Below are 19,390 nucleotides of genomic sequence, written 5' to 3' on the forward strand. Positions count from 1 at the left end.
AAAAAAAAAAAAAAAAAAAAAGGAAAATTGCATAGCTCCTGTATGAGAGGATTTCTTAGCAGCTGTTGGTGACACAGTGCCCCTGGTGTGCACACTGTTGTGACCAAAGCTGTGCTGAAGCCCAGCTGGCAGGAGACCTGACTGCCAACCCCTGAGCTGCGAGGTCAGGACAGGGTGGGGGTGAAGGGCTACCCCTCCCCCAGCAGGATTGACTCCATCAAGCACTACAAGGAGCAGGTTTGCTTCGTTAGTGATGAGTGGGTGCTGATTGGGATCCTTCACTGGGTGATAAAATAATTGCTATGTAGAGAAGGAGGCCCTTTAAAAGCAGGGTGGCTCCTTCCTCTTCCCCTTCCCCTCTCCAGTGACTTTGGTGCCCTGAGCCCCTGGATCTGACTGCTTCCCTCCTCAGGTAAGTGTCTCAGTCTCATCACCTTAAGTGTTTAATGCTTCCTGTTTTGCTTCTCATTAGACAATTAAGTGATTGTGAGGTTATCTTGGTCCTTGGGTGATGTGTGGGTTGGTGAGGTCACCCCCAGAATGAGGCCAGAGCTGAGGCTCCTCCAGCCCTTGGTTTGCCTCTCTGGCATCACTGGAGATGATTTAGTGGTTAAGGTGGTGTAGGGTTGACATTTGGATGGACTTGGTTCTTTTGAAGTTCCTTTCCAACTGTGATGACTCTGGTTCTGTGCTCAGGGCAGCTCCCTTCCTCCTCACTTTGTCCCCTCTGCTCTGTGTCTGTCATCAGCCTTGGTGGCCCCTGAAGCATCTCAGAGATGGTTGGGGCAGTCAGCAGGACCTACAACCTGCCCTGACTGTGCTCAGCCTCTGTCTTGCTGTGGAGTCACCCCCCTCAGTGACCCCCTTCTCAGCTCCCAGGCTTGTCATAGAAGCCATCCCTGTGGAATGGGGCTGGAAGAGGGTAATGTGTGTGCCTAGAGGGGCAAAAGCTGCTGGGCCAGGAGGTGTGAGATGAGAATTTCTGCTGGGGTCCCCAGCCTGAGCCAGGCAGATGCTTCTGGGGATTACACTTTGTGCCTCCTGTAATGGATTTAATCTGGCTGCTTGCAAGCCTGGGAGAGGATTTGGGTGTTAGGGTGGGGGCTGTGGCTGTCTCCCCAGCAGGTCTGGTGAGGAGGCTGTGCTGGGCAGTTTGTGCTGGGCAGTGGGTTTGTGAAATGACAAGGACAAGGTGTTGCTTGGCCTGAACATCCCTTTTCCCCAGAGATCAGGGGTAGCACCCCCAAAGCCTTGAGTCCTGGCTCTTGCCCCAGGCTCCCAGTGGGGAGTCAGTGCTTGGGGGCAGCCCTGAATTCCACCCTGTGCTGAGGGTCCCCCAGAGCAGATCCTGGGCTGTGCTGAGGGTCTGGGGTCTCACTGGCTGTGCTGTTGCTGGTAGCAAGGGGTGAAGGGGAGGCTGCTGGCACGTGTCACCTGGGAGCACACAGCCTGTCTGTCCCCTATGGACACTTGTCACTCTGATTTCACCTGCCCCAGCAGCAGGTCTGGGTGGCACCTCAGCTGTCTGTCCCCACCTGCCCTGCTACCAGCAGATTTGACTTTGCTCAGAGGAGTAGCAAAACCCTCTTGCCAAGGCTTAAGCTCCAGGCTCCCAAGGGAAAGGCTGATGTCCTTACCTGACCCTTCCCCAATCTGAAGGCTAGAAAACAGCTTTAGAGCAAAGAGGCAGGACCAAAGGGTACAGGGCTGGGTTCTCTGTGGCTTTTGAGTGATTTTGGTGGCTTCCTTGGCTCAGGTTTTGGCTGGACTAGCCCCAGGGTAACAGGATGAGGGATGAGGCTGGTGGCTGCGGGAGCTCAGTGCTGTCAGCATCAGGACAGCACCTCTGGACTCAGCTGCCTCTGAGCTGGCTGGGGGCTCAGCCCAAACAGCTCCTCAGAGGGATCAGGCTCTCCTCCATCTGCTGCTAAATTAGTAAGGCCACGTTGTGTGGGTTTATCTCGGGGTAAGCAAGGAGAGCATCCAGGCAAGGAGGCACTGATTACCCAACAAGATCTGGGGGTACAAGAGCTGGTGGCCCCACCTAGCCAGGTCCCTACCTGCACCCTGAGCAGTGCTGGGGAGGTCAATTGCCAAACAGCCCCTGAGATGAGATGAGGACATGAGATGAGATGATGAGGTGAGATGCTCTGACATGGATGTCTGGCAGATCTAGGGTTCAAAACCGTACGAGCCTAACAGTTGTGGGCAAACCTTGTGGAGTCCCAGTTGTTCATCTTGGGAATGGTGCCACTTCCTGACCAGTGGCGAGAGGGGAGTGGGAATCCCCCAGACCTGCAGTGAGGAGCTTAGGGCTGCCTGAATTGCAGTGGATCATTTCTAGTGATCTGAGCCTGGATTTTGGTTTGCTGGTTCCACCCCCACCTTTTCCTGACTTTGCTGTGTCACTGATCTGTTTTGTGACCTAGAAATTGATGTCTTTTTCAAATGGAAAGACAAAGGAACAGCTTAAGGCTCTCAGTGTCTAGGGAGAACTGGGCAGATGGACACTTTATAACACAGCAGAGATTTGCTCTGTGCCAAAGCCCTTGCAGGCAGTGTCCAGGCTCCACAGGACCTGGCAGGACACAGCAGTTGTGTTAAACCCACAACTCAGTCACCAGTGTAGCTACCCCTGGAGTGCTACCCCATGAGGGTGATCCCCACACAGAGCCCTCTGGGATACCAGGGGACAGAGCCACCCCACTGCTCTTCTGGCAGAGAAGCTCCTTGAGACCAGAGAAAACATCTCTGAGCTTTCTCCCATGTAGCCAGCAAACTCCTGCTCCCTGACTGTAGGGACTCTGTACAACTCGTGGAGCACAAGCAGTGAAGCTGGGATGAGGCTTTTCCAAAGCCATCAGGTTCAACCTGTTCTGCAGTCACAGGCTGGTTTCTCATGGTCTTGTTACAGAGAAGCATGAGCAGGGCATTAGCATGGGATGTGAGACCTGGTTGGGTTCCTCATTCTGCCTGAGGGGTCCTGTCTGACCAGGATAAGTTGCTTTAATTTTCCATCTTTAAAGTGAAGATGGTATCTCAGTGCCCTCAAGAAGGTACAGCAGTGCTGGTGAGGATTGCGTGCTCTTTATCTGCATTTGGGCTGCAAAAGACAAGCTGCTTACCCACCAGTCTGCTGAGATTTCTCCTGTCACTGCACCAGCAGCTTCCTCTTTTGAAGTGCTTTTTAGCTCCAAGTTGGGTCTCATAGAAGGGGAAGCATGCAGCTGTCTAGAACTCTATGTACTAAGCCAAAGGAGTGTCTGGCTTCATGGCTAGGATTTATTTAAATTGCTCCAGAGTACAACTTGGTTAGTTAGCAACAGAAGCGTACTCTTAAAAGGACTCCATTAACTTAAATTTAAACTTAAAATATGCTCAGAGTGCAGATAAGAGTTTTGCCATAGCTCATTGTTTACAAACGAGATGCCCTCCCCTCTGCTTTCTGTTCTTAATGCTGTAGCTGATAACAGTTACTGCGATTTCCCTCATCTGGCAGATGACAGAGCTGTCATCTACTCTTGGTGATGTGGCACACACAGGCTTTTTATAAACATGTAAACACTGATACACCCTGAACCCTTTCCAACTTGGACTTGGGTCTTCAGATCTTTGGAGTAAGGGTAGAGGAAGCTGTTTTCAGCTCCAGCAGCACAGCTCCTACAACCTTTAACCCTCTGAGATCTCCTGGGTGCTGTCAGACCTGGCAGTCCTGTCTGGTTGCTGAATGTGTCCCCTTTTCCCCTGGTATGACACGGATCATGGCTGAAGATGGGAAGGGCTGACACAACAGTCTCCCCCTGAAGGGCTGGTGGCAGTGGGGTTGCAGGAGGACAACCCAGGAAGAGGTGGCATCATGGGACAGGCTCAGGCTGTGTAAACCCCTGTCAGATCACACTTTTACTGCCGGCGTCAGGGATTAGCGGCTTTCAGGACACGGCTCTGGGCTTTGATTTCATAAGCAGGAAGGAAAGGGGGAATCTGTCACGTCAGTGCAGAGAGAGACCAGATGTGACCTCCTGTGTTGTAAAATGAGCCTGGTGAAGAACCAGCAGTGTGGTTCTCAGCCTGTCCACGGTCAGGTTAACCAGTTAAGGAGAGGGGTCAGCCCCAGGAGCTGCAGGGCAGAGGGACCCTGCCTCTTGCTGGAGGTTGCTGTGCTGCAGACACCACTGCTGGGCTAAGAACTCTGCTGTGAGCTGCCAGTGCATCGTGCTAGGCAGGAGGCCACAGACCAAAGTTTATAAAGCTTTATTAAACATTTTGAACAGCTGTGCAATGAACAAACAATACTCTGGAAGTTTCACAACCTCATAGCTTCAACTTCCTTAGGACAGCAACAGCTGCTTCTGCTGCTCTCCATGAAACTAGAGTAAAGACAAAGAGATGGCAAAGGGGAGGGAACCCTTAAAAGACTAGAGACAGTATTTTGTGTGAACCTCTAAGAGTTTTTCACAAAGCTCTGCACAGAGTACTGTATGCAGCACAGAGCCTTGCAGAGCTGTGGCTGTAGAACTGACCCACCACCACCCAGGCTTTCTGACATCCTTCTGCCAGGTGAGGTGGTGACACCAGGAATTCCTTCAGCCTCATCCCTTCTCCAGTCAGTAGCACCAGCACCTTCTGTCACCCCTGGCCAGAAAACACTATCGTTGAAAACACTATCACTGAAAATGCTGAAGCATTTACCGCCTCAAGCCATGCCTCCAACCTCAGCATCCTCTCCCACCCTGCCTGCACCTGGCTTTTGGGGCTGGCATGAGTTTTATAGGATGAGGGTCACAGTGACTTACAAAACCCCAAATCTTCCAGCATCCCAACAGTCAATACTTCAGTAAACCCTGGAAATCTAGGAGGGGAAGAGACAGTCTCCACTACCTGTGAGGCTTTATAAAAGCAGCAGCATAACTGAGGCTTTCAAGCTATGATCTCAGAGCATAAGTAGTTGAGAAAGCACTTCAGCAGTGCATGCATCTCTTTGGCAGGCTGAGCAGGAGGAGTGACTCAACTGCCTCTGGCTCCAGCAGCTTTTGGCCAAGTGCATCTGTGAGCTGTCGAGCTTGCCCTTGATCACAAGGAGGGAAGGCTGACTCCCCACGAAGAGAAAGATGGAGAGAATCCTGTAGCTACTTGAGCAGGATCAGTGGGTCCAGAGTCCTGAGTTTAGACCCCCATAGCCTAATGCAGACAAGTGAGTGACACACAACTCCACTGCCAGGCAAGAGCTGGGCAGAGGCCAGCAGCTCAGTCCTCCACCAGTTTGGAGGGCTGGTGTCCATTCCCGGTGATACGGGAAGGAAAAAAAAAAGAGATTTCTGCTTCTAAAAAAGCAGGTGGTGCTGCCAGAGTTCACACAGTAAACAAGTGGAATTTCACAGGCAGAGTGGAAGGACTTCACCACTCCAGTCCACACACAGTTACAGGAAACAGGCTGGTTTTACTCCAGTCACATGCCTAACACCCCCTTCCCTCCTCCCTAGCCCACCCCCTTTTTAAAAGCAAAACAAAAGCCCTCAGCAGACTGGAAGATGATTGTTTTCTAGGTGCCCACTATGCTGGGATCGTGAGCTGATTCCGGCAACTGGGATCCTGTGCAGTGATACAGAAAGCAGTTCCCCCAGCAGCTGTAGCAGATGAGGAACAAAGCTGCCAGGAAGACCAAGGCACAGATCGTGCAAGGTTTCCGTTCCAGGAGAAAACTGAGCAGGTAGAAGCCCATGAACATCGAGTGACTGAACCATAATGCTGGGTTCAGGGGCTTGGGGATGAGCAGGACAGGTAGCAACCACTGCAGGCAGTACATTGTGGTTGGCTGGTGGGGCCCTGTGGCAACAGGAGGCAGGTGTGATCCACAACAGTCTCCAGCAACTCCTCTGGCAGGCAGGCTTTTCTGTAGGAACAGGTAAAATGTCACACTGTCAGAAACAGCAGGAGAAAAAAAAAATCAATATTCTTCTTGTATTATTTACTCCCAGGCATTTGTATGCTGATGCTCACACTCCCAGTATGAAGTCTCAGAGCTGGTGGGAAGTTCCCTGCTTTCCAAACCACTTGGCTAGGGACATGGTGATCTATTGCTGGTGTGCCCCTTGTGTGCTCTGTTTCTCAGGCTTCTACCCAGGCCAGCAGCTGAGACTCTTCAGCCTAGTGCAGGAGCTGAAGGAAAAGGGGTAACAAACTGCTGAAGCCTTTCCTAGACAGGTATTTATTTATCCATCCAAAGAGCTGAGTGATGGTATAAAGAAATGAAACTGAGAGGTAAACAATTAGGTGCTACAAAGAAATGTTTGTGTAAGAAGTGTTAACTGCACAAACTGCTCCCTCCCCACAGACCTGCTAAAAAGCTTTGAAGTAGGCAGCATAAAATTCAAGCTATGCAGGTAGCTACCCAGGAAAGCCCTAATGGTGTCTAGGCCACAAAACAAAGGGAAGGACAGTCCGTGCTTAAGGGATTTATAATCCTTGCCAATCAGCTAAAGTCAGATAAAACAAAGTATGTGAATAGATCAAAGAGAGGACAGTCTCAAAATGGCAATTTTCATAAGTGCTGTAAACACAGGATTTCCTGACTTGGATTATTATAAACCCCTGTGGAAACAGTGAGCTTTAAGGGCTTCTCTAACAGGGATGGCAGCATACCAGGAGTCCAGAAAACATCATCTACACTAAGTGTGCGGTGCTTTTTCTTTCTAAGCAGCTAAAATATCTTTGCCCAAGAATTTCAAATGGCTTTAAAAATAATAAATGCCTTGCAGGACTGTTGACAGGGGGCAGAAGAGTTCAGCAGTCTGGGATAGTGATAGCAGGTCAGGGTAGAAGATCCCAGTATTGCTGGGAGGGAAAACCTGCAAATTTTCCTTCAGTACATGCAGTAGGGAAACCATGAGGTTACTCCTAACTTACTACCCCAAAAGAGCAAAACCAGGCAGGGGAATAGTGGAAAAGTGTCTTCCCTTTTGCATGGTCTTCCCTGCCATCCTGTATCACATCACCCTGACGTGCAGTGACACTGAACAAAGCAGCTGCCAGGCAGGACAAAAAGAGAGCCCCAGCCTTGCAGAATGCCACAGCCTCACCCCCACTAAGCAGAGCCTGGTGAGGACAGCTCCTGGCAGCAATCCTTCTGTCTCTGAAAATACTCAGCCCAGCAGTGCTCTGTCAGAGGGATGAAGGGCTGAGCTGAGCCTGTCGGGATTACAACTGGGGGTGGGAAGGTTAGTAGGATGAAGGCGTGAGAAGGTAAACAAACAGCACATTCCTCTGGCTCCTGTTGGCAGGAGAAGGGATTTCCTGGCAGAGGGAGCAAGAATGAGGGATTGCATAGAAAAGCCAAGAGAAAACCACACATGGTTTTCTTCCAAAAACCCACTGAGGTCAGGCTTGTCTTGCAGCTCTGTATGCTTGTAGGTACCAACTTGCTGTGTTGTCAGAAGCAAGCAGCACACTGCCATCCACTGTGTTCTATTTTACTGTTAAAACACAGCCCAAAATCTCCCCCAGAGCAAACAGATACTTGAGGATTTGGAGAAAGTGTGTTGTGCTGGTGCTCTTGTAAAGGAGTGATCTCCAGCAGAAAGCAAGCAGCTGGGTCCAGTTAGTAAAACTAAACTGCAGTTATAGAGCCAACAAATAAAGAAGCAGCTATTTCACACTGCAGTGTGGGTAAACTCGTCACAGGAATGAAACTCCCAGTGCTGGTCCCATTTTATGCAGGTCACTCACTGGTATCTTTAAGGGGAAAACTGTTTCCTCCACCTGTTACCTGGAAATAAGGACCATTTATTTCATAACAAAACCTGCTGTCTGAAAGCTTTTGTAAATCACTTGGGTGTCTGTGGAGTAAAAGTACTGCAGAATTATTATTTTTTCCAAATGAAAGAATAGAGAGAAAACCAAATTAACGACAAATATTTGAACAGAGAGGTAATTAAACCCCATCACCCAACTTCTGAGTTTAGACCATGCTGAATATAACAAAGTTTTACCCAATCTGTGATCTGCAGCCACCTTAATCCTCCTGAGATGTTCCCTCCTTTATGTTTCCTACAGTCTCTCTCCCAGGTGCTCCAAACAGAGTACAAAACATCAAATCATACTTCTGGATCCAGCCCTGAGCAGCTGGACATGTGTGGCAGTCTTTGGGGCATGCGTTGCACGCTTGAAGCTTTAGCTGAAAGTGTCCACAGACACAGTGACTACAGTCTAAGTGTATAATTACAACTCATGATGTAGCTGCATTTATCTCCACTGCCTGCCAGCCTCACCATGGCAGAGATGTAAACAGTAATGCCCTGAGCAGTGAGCTGATCCTAAGTGTGTAACATTACCTAAATACTTCCCACAAACGCAAATCCACCTCGGAACAAATTGCCCATTTTTAAATATTGATATTTCCTGGAAGAGCCAGTTGCTTGTAGAAATCAATGCAACCACTCTCCAGAACCATTTAATAGTGGTTATTTTTACTATGAAGTTTCAATGCCAGTGCCGTTCAGTCAGCAAACCTCTTGGACTTGTTACGAATGCAGGTGTTCAAGGAGTCAGTTTTGCCTTTGTACTCTGTATTTTCACATGCTCCTTTGCACTTCAGGGTTGCAATCCCTTTGTCTGCTGCATCCCACAGCTGATCTAGAGAAGGTACCAACTACTTGAGACTTATGGAGCAATCTCTTCCTCAGAGGACTTTCCCCTAGTGAGACACATACTCTTCCTAGCTCTTCACTGGAGATACCTTTATACAGCTGGTAATGAGACTGTGTTCTCTTGCCATGCTGTTGATCAAAGAGAATCCTGCCATCAATTCTTTACTGAGAACTATCACTCTCCTTGGACCAGGACAGGCAGTCCCTTCTTGAAGCCGTATCAATATTCTGTTTTTCCTACAATATCAACCAAAGCGCAACTTGCAAATGAAGAATTCCTACTTTGTTTTCTTTGTCCCCTCCTCCATGATCCAAGCTGAAGATTACCACCTCCCAGAGCACATAAGAACCTATCACCCAACAGTACTTCTACCAGATCCCTGTTTCACAACTGCATCCAGCTCTTCCTCAACCAGTTGCTCTTGTTCTCCCCTGCCTGACTCATCTCTCTCCTTAGCCTGCCTGGTGTCCTGCTAACCTCAAGGTTGCTCCCGTGCTCCTGCTCAAGTCATCTGACTTGGCAGACACTCATGTTTACCAGATGTCTCCTTTCCATCACCCTACCGCTGCCTCCTCGTGCTCCTTCACAGCTATGAGAGCCTCTGGAACTCACTTCAGCAGCAGAGCACAGGAGATACTCCCACTGCTCTCCCCACAGCTCCATCCCATCTCCCATGCTGCTGCTGCTGCCTCCTCCCTGCCAGTTTCTGCAGGCAGAGGAGCAGCCTGGGGAGGTTCCCTGAGCACCTCATTAGTAAGCAAACACCAATACTTTTTTCCACATGCTTACTAATCAGCTTCCACTGTGTTCTCAGCCCTGCTTTCTGTCATCTCCCCTGCCCAGACTATTCCAAACCAGCAGGTCCTACTGGTGTGTGTTTGTGGGGAGGGTTTTCAGGCTCCCGTGTGAGTAGCAGGAAACCTTTCACACCCAGAACAAAAATTTAATAAGTGGAAAGTGAGTAGCCCAGTTTAGGTCTGTAGTGCTTTGCAATCATCATAGTTTAGAATACATCCATCTGAGGAGCCAGGAAGCTGTTCCTTGATACTCTACAAGCCAATTCACTCAGCAATTAAGAGGCCAAGAGGTGTCCCTACACCACAGGTTTTATGCATCAGCATGCCAATACCAAGTCTGTATCTTTCTCAAGAATACATTAACTCCTTAACAGTCCATTTACCCTGACAGGGGAGAACAATCAGCTTGCTTGCACTAAGCACTTAAACAGTAAGCTTGTTCAGACCTTGCTCAGGCAGCCAGTAAGCCAGTCCAGTCAGCGAGGACCATCCCCAGTACAGATGCTACACAAACAGTCCCCCAGGCTGCCAGCCAAAAGGTCTGCAATAAAAAACCAAGTAACTTTTTTTTTATTGCAGGGTGGTGGTGCAAATCTCCCCCTTCCCCAGAGATTTCTGCTTGGGAATGAAAAGCCACATTGTGTAACTTGAGAGATTTTTATCTCGACAGGGCACATAAACTGAAGAGAAAGCCTCAGTGACTTGCATTGTGTTTCTTACCTATAAGGCTCACCTGTAGCACAGTTTGATCAAAAGTGTTTAGATCAAAAACCTTGCCATGGCCACAGGAAATGGGCAGTGCTCCATGCTGCCAGCAAGTGTTCAAAACCAACTCCCAAATACCATGTAGCACTCAAAACAGCTGCTAAAAATATACAATATCCAAAGCATGGGGAAAAATAAAGAGATGAAAGAGCTATCAAGTGACGAGTTTGAGGAGTTCAGCTAAGAAAAGCAACATCAGACCAGCTTTCTAGATGCCACCCCTTCTTAAAAAACCCAAAACCCATAACTGGTCAAACTTTAAGGCCTACTTGCAGTGTCAGGGATTTACGAAGGTTGGTGTTTTGTTTGGTTGGTTTTGTTGTGGATTTTTTGGGGTTTTGTTTTTTTTTTTTTTTTTTGGCCTTACTATTTTTTCTGGTTTGTTTTTTTTTTTTAAGCTTTATCTGCAGGTATGACTCAGCTGGAAAAAGTGAGTCTTCAATTTTTAGCAAAGGTCTTATCCCAGTCTGATAAGTTCATGCCTTGAACACTCAAAGACAGGTGAAGAACTGTAGGTGTCCCAGCTCTGGTGGGAACAGATGTCAACATTGTAAACTGTCATCTGAAGTGCTGCTACTTTCATTTGTCATAATTTATTAATTTTCAGCAGTGGTCCTCATTCCCACCCCTTGCTTTTGTTTCACTGTCAAAGATCAGAAATTCCAGGCCCATTCCATGTTTCCTGAAAAACAAGCTTTAGTTTTTAATTTGGATCTCTTCTCTACCTTTCGTGCCTTCAGCAGATTTCAGAAGTCTGCATACAGCCCGATAAATGCCACTTTTCTGTGTCTTGGGTAAAGAGAGGAAAAAATGCAGCACTGCCTAAGGGGACCTGGGAGGTTGTGACATAAAGGTAGGAAGGGCAACTCCACTTGCAAGATGAATTCGGATGCTTCAGTGGAGGGGGAATGAAGAACAGCAGAGTTCAGCGTGTTATGGACTGCGTTTCAAAGCTTTGTTTTCCATTTTCTTCTGCGTTTGTGCGCTGGGGATGTAACGAGTGACGCTCACACCCCAGCCCGGCCCGCGGGGTGCAGGTGGGAGCCGGGCCGGGCTCTGCCCAGCGCCTTCTGTTCTATTGGAGTCCCGGGGCTGGCCCGCTCCGGGGAACCGGGCCAGGGTTTGCTTTAGGAAGGGCTGAAGCCAGCTGTGAGTCCGCGGTGAGGTTCGGAGCTGAGGAGCGCGGTGCTGCGGTTCTTTAGAGCCGGCGGTTGGCTCCGAGCTCCGTTACCACCGCGCACGCTCGGACACGAGAGCGCGGCCCTCCCCGCCGCCCCCCAAACCGGGATCCCCTCCGAGCGCTCACCCCCCGGTACCGCAGAGCCCAGGAGGCCGCGCCGAGACCGAGCGGTACCCGGATCGGCATCCGAGGCTGGGGGATCCGCTCCCCCCGACCCGCTTCCTTCCCCTCCCCGCAGCCCCTACTCACAGATCGGTGCCGCCGCCTCACGCCGCCATCCCGGGGCCGCCTCAACCGCCGGCCCGTCCGGGCCGCACCCTGAGGAGGGGAGGGAGAGGGACAGGCACAGCGCGCCCGGGCACCGCCTGCGCACCCCGACAGAGCGCTGGGCCCCGCCGCCCTCCTGGCCCGGCTCGGCCCGGTCCAGCTCCGCCGCGGGCCCGCGCAGCGGCGGCGGGCGAGGGTGCGGTGCGGGGAGGGGGGCGGCTCCGTCAGGCGGTGCCCGGGGCAGCCCGGGGGGCGGAGCCGCGCAGAGAGCGCATGTGCGGGGCGGTGTTACGCGTGCGCGGGAGGATCGTGCAGTGCGTGGGTGTTGGGTGGTGCCGGAGGAGCCGCGGGCGCCGAGGTCTTTCTCTCTCTCTCGTGTTTGTTGATTTATTTTCATTTAATTTAAAGTGCTGTTTGCTCGTGTCTGCGCACGGCCGGGCGGGGGGAGTTGCGCGCAGCGGTTTGCGGTCGCGGTGCTCTCGGAGGTGTCTGCACGCGGTTTCCTTGCGCGCTGCAGGGCACCGCGTCGCTTGCGCGGGGGTTCTGCGGGTGGTTTGCTCTCCCCCCCCATTCCTGGCGCGGTTGCCCGCTGTTTTGGAGGTTTTTCTCTGCATGCAGCTGGCAGGTGTTGCACCCCGCTGCCTGCTCTTCACACGCCGGTTGCGCTCTGTGGCACACCGGGTCCGTGCTGTCGTGCGTTCCATACTGTTCCCAGGGTGGCTTTTACACGCTGTTTTCTTGCCACGCGTGGCAGTGCGCTTTTGTTGCCAGCTGAGACCCCATCCAGCCGCCAGGAGCCCCCGTTTTCCAGGCTTCAGTGGAATGAGCACCTGCATCCTTCTCGGTGTTGCTTTTCAAGGAGAGGTGGAGCAGCAGGTTACCGAGTACAGCTCGGCTGTGCCCAGCTTTGGGCTCCTGAGGAGGCTATGCAAACAAGGGGGACAAATAGCCCAGGAACAAAAACCTAAGCAGGAAAATCTTGGGTTTTTTCAGCTGTATTAAACTCACTGGCCATGGCTGCAGGGTTTCTTGTGTTTCCTGCAGTTTTCCACTTGGCCAGCCTGTGTCTGATGGACACAGTAAGTAACCAAAGACCACAGTGGTGCTGTTACTGCATTCAGGACTCTGGAGGGGCTGAGGCTGTCACCCACCAGCAGACCCTGGCCACCAAATTAATGCTGTTACTTTGCAAACTGGCTCAAACAGGGGGAAGCGTGGCAGGACAGCACTGGGAAACAGCAGTGTGGAAAGAAGGCTGGAAGAGCAGATGAACCCATCTCTGCAGGACACATCCCACCCTTTCCATGTCTGCATCCCCTCCCCACTGACTCAGGCAGTGTGCCGGAGACCCTGCACCTCAGAGTCTTCCAGGCTGAACTCTGCCTGGGGGCATTGAGAAAGTAAAACCAACCAGGAGCAACACAAACATACAAACCAGGTCAAGTTTACTTCCAGCATCATCCCTCCTCTCCCAAACAGATGTCTTGCACCTTCCCCAGTCTCAGAGTGGGGGTCAGCAGTCAGCGGGCCCAGAGCCGTCTCCCATCCTAATGACAGAACCAGTCTCAGCTTGTTGGATCCCAACGAGATCCAGGCAGCAAAATGGAGCAGGCTGCTTCCAGCAGAGACAGCAGCAGCGCTGTGTTCCCTGGGTCTCCCCACGGCCAGTGCTGCTGCCCTGGTTTCTCTCAGAGAGGAGGCACTCCCCTGAACTTGCGGATGATGTTGGCCAACCGCTTGGCCAGCCCGCCCCGGCTCGGCTCTTCCACGTGAAACGTTCTGGTCAGCAGGTTGTAGAAGGAGCCATAGCACACTGCCACCACAGTGCAGGTCAGGCAGATGACATTGTAGGGCATGCTGAAATCTGGCGTGGGCAAGTTCACCAGCAGTGGCTCTGTGTACAGGCGCACAAAATAGCTGGAGCCATCAGAGGAAGGAAACCTGGAGAGAGAGAGGAGGAAAGGAAGGGTCAACTCACACAGGACTGCTGCTTCGTGCTCATCAGATGGGATGAGAGCTGCCAGCACTGCAGCATAGCCTTGCTCTCCAGAACGGGCACACTCACAGTGAGGTGAAGAGAGGGCTCTGCTCCATGTCCACGTCCTTCATCGCGACAATGCTGGGCACCAGGGCACTAAGCACTGATGAGCTAAGGAGATAAAAAACATGCTCATGTCAGTCCTGCCAGCAGAGACAGCAAGACTTCTTCCTTTCCCCAGAGAGGTGGGCAGCAAGTCCTACAGGGGGCTCAGAAAGGGATCAAGAAGCTGAGGTGTGTCATTACCTGATGTAAAAGCCATGATTGGGGTCAGGTGGGTACTCTGTCCACTTCAGCAAGGCCCTCTCAAATTGGATTGTGATCTTGGTGACCGAGTTGGCTGGCAGCTGGATCAGCATTTCCAAAAGGTGAGGCCGTCTCCGGTCCTGGGCTGGCTGGTAGTGGATGTAACCTAACTCCAAAGACAAGAGTCAGTGGCACGGCAGGGAGACCTTGTCCAATCTCATACTGGCAGGACATCTCCCACAGGGTGGGTGCCACTGCTTCCACTGCCCTGGGAATGGTTTTTGCACAGGTGACAAAATGCTAATTCTGGCAGGTCTTTAGAGCTGATGACTCATGAAAGTCAGGTGTTTGTAAGGAAAGGTACAAATGCAAAATAAGAGACAGTTGCCAGAGCCTCCTTTACTACAAAAATCAGTTCACTTTGGTTTAGACCCTTGCTGGATTATGAAACGCCATCCACGTGCCTCTTAAACAAAACAGACTTAAATCTCATCTGCTGTGCGTGCTGAACTGAAGGCCAGGAAAACACCCGAAGATGTTTTGTTTCCCAGTCCAGTTTCCCAGTGATCACTGGGGCTCAAGGGAGAGACTGAACCATCCCTGGAATGAGACGCTTGTGCCAAGGGATCCAGGTGGCACGTGCTCTCGGGAGGATTTACTTACTTGGCTTGTTTTCCTTTCCCTTGGTGATGATAGTCAGAGTGTGCACATAGAGTCGCAGATACCAGGGCACAGTCTCCAGCAGGATGACAGGGAAGGCCCGGTATGGGTGGGTGTTGTAGATGAGGGTGCTGATCTCTCCTGCCTGCAGCCCATACCCACTCACGTAGCGCTGAGCGTGCAGGATGGGGATTGGCAGTTCCGCTGCAGAAGAGAAAAGGACACAGGAATATAGGGGGTGGAGGGGGATGCCAGGTGATTTTTTTAGGCCTGGACCAGATGGAAGGAAGTTCTGGTCTCTCACAGCTGTCTTGGGGCCGCTTCCACTTCAGCTGCACGTTGAGGCTGCGAGAGGTATTGAAGAGTGAGGGGCTCAGCAGGTCATAGACAGCATATGTTCTCTTGTCTCCCTGGACAATAGCTTCATGTACAGATGCTGAAGGGGGGGTCACTTCCAGTAACTCCTTTTCCTGAGAAAACAAGTGGGCCGTGAAAAGCAAAGTGTTCATAAAATACCACCAAGGAAGGAAATCACCTCCCTTCTCCTGGAGGGCTCCTGGGGGGCCCAGCCATGCAGGGGTTGAAGGCAAGGACCTTTCAGAGCCAAAGTAGCTGGACAGAGGGATCAGGGAGTGGGTGTTCTCTGGTCTGTGAGTGTTACCTTGTTCTTAGGGGAGATGTCAACGTAGACTTTGCTCTGGGATGCCAGAGGACACGCGTCAGTAAGTGTGCGAGAGAACATCTTGAAGAGAGACCAATCTGTGGGAGGCAAAGTCAGTGGCAGTCAGAATGAAGTGCCATGGGCTGGGAGACTCGAGGAGCACAGCACATGGCTGCTGAGTTTACCTTTCTTTCCTTGGCCACTGGAAAAGGTGTCAAAGACCACAGTGAGAGTCTGTCTGAGCTCCCAGGACACAGCCAGGCAGGAGGCATCCTGGACAAGAGAGAGACAGGTGATTCTGATCATAGTTTCTGTAGGGGCAGGACACTAGGAGGGAGCTGGAACTCCTCCAGGACTGCAAGAATCCCACTGGGAGGCAGGTGAGACCACAGAAGCAGGACAACAGCTGTCTTAGACACAATGAAGCCACCACAGGAGATCTGGGTGAACCAGTGCGTCACCTTCCAGCGTCACAGGAAGTCTTCTGATTTTCTCTTGGGGGTTTTGAAGGAGGGAGCCCCTAGCCTCACACTCACCCTGCAGATGGGGCGGATGTGCACAGCCTGTGAGTGGTAGCTGCTGTGGAACAAGCGTTCAGCCTTCAGCAGCACAGCCAGCCCAGCCTGCAGGGAGAGAGGGAGAAACTCAGCCCCAGCTCTTATCTCTGCTCCCACCAAAGAGCAAGGCCCTGCTAAGGAAACCCAACTCCATCATCATCAGGAGTGGCCCAAGGACTTGCTGTTACCTTTGAGCCACATGGGAGCAGCTTCTTCCAAGGTGTGAGGTTCTCTGTGCAGACAACCTCTCTGGGCAGGACAGCGTAGCGCAGGAGATGATGATCTGTGCCTGGGCAGGGAGGTGAGGGTCACCAGGCAGGTTCTGCTGTGGGCATGAAAGCAGCAACAGACCTGCTCCCCCCCCCCAGTATACAACACAGCCCTCTCAGTAAGCCTGAAATGCCATGAGGTTGAGCAGGAATGGATCCCACTCTGTTCAGAGGGATTTGGGAGGAGTAGGTAAGGGTATCTCTGAGCAGGTTTTTTTTTTTTAATCCTGCTGTCCTCAACTGCTGTTTCATAAAAGGCTTTTTGGAGAGAATAAGCAAGGGCCTGGGAATGTCTGCCACAGACTGCTCGTGGGGTTCCTCTGTTCAAATTCAAGCTTTGTACATACACAGAGGAACTGCTTCCAAGAGGGGGTGAACAGGCCCTACTGTACAGCCCCAGATACAGTCTTTATAGGACCTGGCCCCACGGGGCAGAACTAAAGCTGGAGACAGGAGCCAGAGGGCAGAGCTGGGCAGCCAGGCTCAGGCCAGGCTCACCATTGGCTAAGCCCAGGGGTTTGAAGGATGCTGTGGGAGTGACCGTGTTGGTTGAGTCAATGAAGTTGAGAGAAGCACAGAATATCCCTGAGAGGATGTTACTCAGCTCTTTCCAGGCTTTGTCCACACTGCATGAGAACAGACACCAGGCATTATTTAGCAGCTTGAATCCTTGGAACAATAAGCATTAAGTCAGCAACATTCACTGAAAACACTGGGGGGCCCACACTGGCTTTTGGGAGCTTCAGGGAGTGTGCAGGCAGAGCCTGCTGGTCCTAGCTCCAGCTCTTGTATTTTATTCCAAAGAGATCTGAGGACACTCAGTGGCACTCCTGGGCTGGCAGGGCTTCCTACAGCTGAGGATCTATAGATGGGTACAGCTGGTATGTGAGGAGAGGGGCTGGGGGAGCAGGGAGTGTGGGATATGGGGAGGGGGCTGTGAGACCTAAAGCAACATCTTGGTGCAGCTCAAGGCTAAGCCAACCAAGAGACCTGGAATGGGACGTGTGTAGGGAGGAAAGAGCTCTGTGGGCTGCTAGGGCTCAAAGAGGGACTCTGAGCTAAGGGAGATGGTGACAAGGGTTGGATGGGAGTCAAAGGAAGTGAGTCACACACAAGAGGTCAAGGTAAATCCTTTGCAGTGAGGTGTTGGTCATCACGGAGCCCAAAAGGGAATTACTTGTTCCTTTAGTGAAAAAGAAGCTGTCTCTCAGCACTGCATCCTTCCTGAAGTGCTGAAAAGGGCTATGTTCTGCTTTTCCTTAGGGACAAAGCTCCTGGGGCTGCAGGTTCTTTATTCCAGAAGACATTTTCCAAGCCAGGAGGCCTCCCTCCCCCCCCAACACTGTGTGAGCAGGGTGACATCCCCAAGGAGTGGTGGCCATGGCGGGGACCCGGAGGGACAGAGCCGTGGCTGAGGTACCTACTCGGTGACAGTGGGCTGGAACCAGACCCAGAGCTCAGCACCAGCAGGTGCCTGCAGGGGGGGCTGACCCCAGGCCTGGGTGCGCCAGAAGCCCTGGGTGAGGGCGAGGTGGAGCTCCCGCACCCCCAGCGCCGACACCAACCTCCCCAGAGCCTTCGGGAACAGCCTGTAGTGAGAGACTGCGGGTAGCGTTAGCCCCTGACCCTCTGCAACCGCGGAACCTCTTCCCTTCACGTCACACCATGACGTCATCCCCGGGCGGTGTCGTCACACGCAGCCCCTCGTGCCGAGGTCACCGCAATCCCCACAGCCCCGCTCCGCCCTGCTCCTCCTCACCGCAGCACCCGCGCCCCTCCCCACTTCTGACATCACTCGCCCCGCTGACGTCATTCCCCCGGGCGGTAACGTCATCACCCCAACGCAATCCATCCGGGGGCGTCGCCAGCCCCTCCCTACCCGCGCCCCGCTGCAGGTCGGCGTCCCACCGCGTGCGGAACTGGAAGGTGGCGGCCAGGTCACCGGCGGGCAGCGGGCTCAGCAGCAGCTCCTCCCGCAGCGCGTCCCGCAGCGCCCAGCCCGGCCCCGCCGCCAGCACCAGCAGCACCGGCACCAGCACCGCCGCCATCCCGCAGCCCCGACAACGCTTCCGCTTCCGGTGTTCCCGGCCAATGGGAGGCGCTTCCGCCGTCGCCATGGAGACGGGGCGCCGCTTCACACACACCCCCCCCCCCGCCCCTCCGGCATGGCCGCGGGTTCCCTCCAGCTCCCCCCGTCTGGAGCACGGCCGGAGCCTGGCGAGGGCCGGGAGGGGGGGAAGTGCCTGCCTGGCTGTGCCTGCGCCGTCCGAGGAGAAGCAGGCGGCTGCCTCCCGGGGTGTCCATCTTGTGTGGCGCTCCCTGCCCCGGCTTTCGGGACTGGGGAAGCTCTTGTGCGGCTCAGGCTTGGGTGGTTCGCTGCGAGGCTTTGGGGAGCACGAAGACTCTGCCTGTCCCCGGTGTGGCTTCCCCTTTTCAGCTCTTCCCCTGGTTGTCTGCCCTTCCTCTCCTTGACGTCTCCTTTCCGGAGCACAGCCGCTATCTCCGGGCTCAGAGCCGTCCCCGAGCACCCGGCTGCCACCCCCGGCCAGCCTGAGGCCACCCCAGGGGGAGGCGAACCCCAGCGAACCGGGGCTGTGGTGTCAGCCCCGTGGAACCTCCTGCTCTGGATTGTTGTTCCCAGAAAACTGGAGTGCTCCAGGTGGACACCAAGGGTTGGCTGGTGAAGAAGGGAGCACAGCAAGGTTTGGACATCCCCTTAGAAGCAACCGGGGTGTGGAGTGTTCTCTGGCTCCCTTCACTTATCTCCCAGGCTCTGTTCCTGGTGGGGGTGGCCGCGGTTGTGCTGACACAGCCCGAGCAGGGATGGGGCTTTACCGGCCTGCAGCCCCCAGTAGCAGCATCTGAGCCCCGGCCAGCCCTGTGCCTGCCTCCCCCTGACCTGTCCTGAAGGGAGCAAGTCTCATAGGCTGCAAAAAGGCTTAATTTTGATGGCTCTTCCTCTAATGCAGCCTCCAGCCAGGGCTGCTGCCACCATGCTGTGCTGGGGGAACCGTGTGCTGATGTTCACCATTTGGCCAATTTGCCCCGGGGTGCTCAGGGTGGGTGGTTACAGCCCTGCCTGGCTCTGCTGTGCCTGCTCTGCACCCACCGGCTCTCTCCCTCCTGCAGGCAGCACCTGAGTTGCTCAGTATGGTGACTGGAAGGTTGCTCTACTAACAGCCACCCTTTCTTGACCAGTCCCAGCTATTTGCTCCCACTCTGGGCTCAGAAACCATCATCCCTGTGCTGGAGCTGGGCTTCATTTGCTTCTGCACTGCACCCTTACCATATTCTTTACAGCACTTTA

General features: G+C 53.0%; 2 protein-coding genes across 2 annotated transcripts; both read right to left on the reverse strand.

The window, feature by feature from the left end:
* Positions 1 to 4,235: 4,235 nt before the first annotated feature.
* On the reverse strand, positions 4,236 to 11,798 carry BLCAP (BLCAP apoptosis inducing factor). The gene is made up of 2 exons (XM_030463081.1): positions 11,635 to 11,798; positions 4,236 to 5,890 (listed from the first exon to the last, which is right to left on the reverse strand). The coding sequence occupies exon 2, from the start codon at positions 5,801 to 5,803 to the stop codon at positions 5,540 to 5,542; it is 264 nt and encodes an 87-aa protein (XP_030318941.1). The 5' UTR covers positions 5,804 to 5,890; positions 11,635 to 11,798; the 3' UTR covers positions 4,236 to 5,539.
* Positions 11,799 to 13,075: 1,277 nt separating this feature from the next.
* On the reverse strand, positions 13,076 to 18,142 carry PIGT (phosphatidylinositol glycan anchor biosynthesis class T). Its single transcript, XM_030463223.1, has 12 exons — positions 17,963 to 18,142; positions 17,508 to 17,685; positions 16,582 to 16,709; positions 16,003 to 16,103; positions 15,794 to 15,880; positions 15,443 to 15,530; positions 15,258 to 15,355; positions 14,901 to 15,066; positions 14,600 to 14,800; positions 13,937 to 14,102; positions 13,718 to 13,801; positions 13,076 to 13,593 (listed from the first exon to the last, which is right to left on the reverse strand). Exons 1-12 carry the CDS (start codon positions 18,129 to 18,131, stop codon positions 13,341 to 13,343), a joined length of 1,719 nt encoding a protein of 572 aa, XP_030319083.1. The 5' UTR covers positions 18,132 to 18,142; the 3' UTR covers positions 13,076 to 13,340.
* Between the last annotated feature and the right edge of the window lie 1,248 nt (positions 18,143 to 19,390).

The sequence above is a fragment of the Calypte anna genome, chromosome 20 (genome assembly GCF_003957555.1).
Source record: "Calypte anna isolate BGI_N300 chromosome 20, bCalAnn1_v1.p, whole genome shotgun sequence".
In the NCBI taxonomy this organism is placed as follows: domain Eukaryota; kingdom Metazoa; phylum Chordata; class Aves; order Apodiformes; family Trochilidae; genus Calypte; species Calypte anna.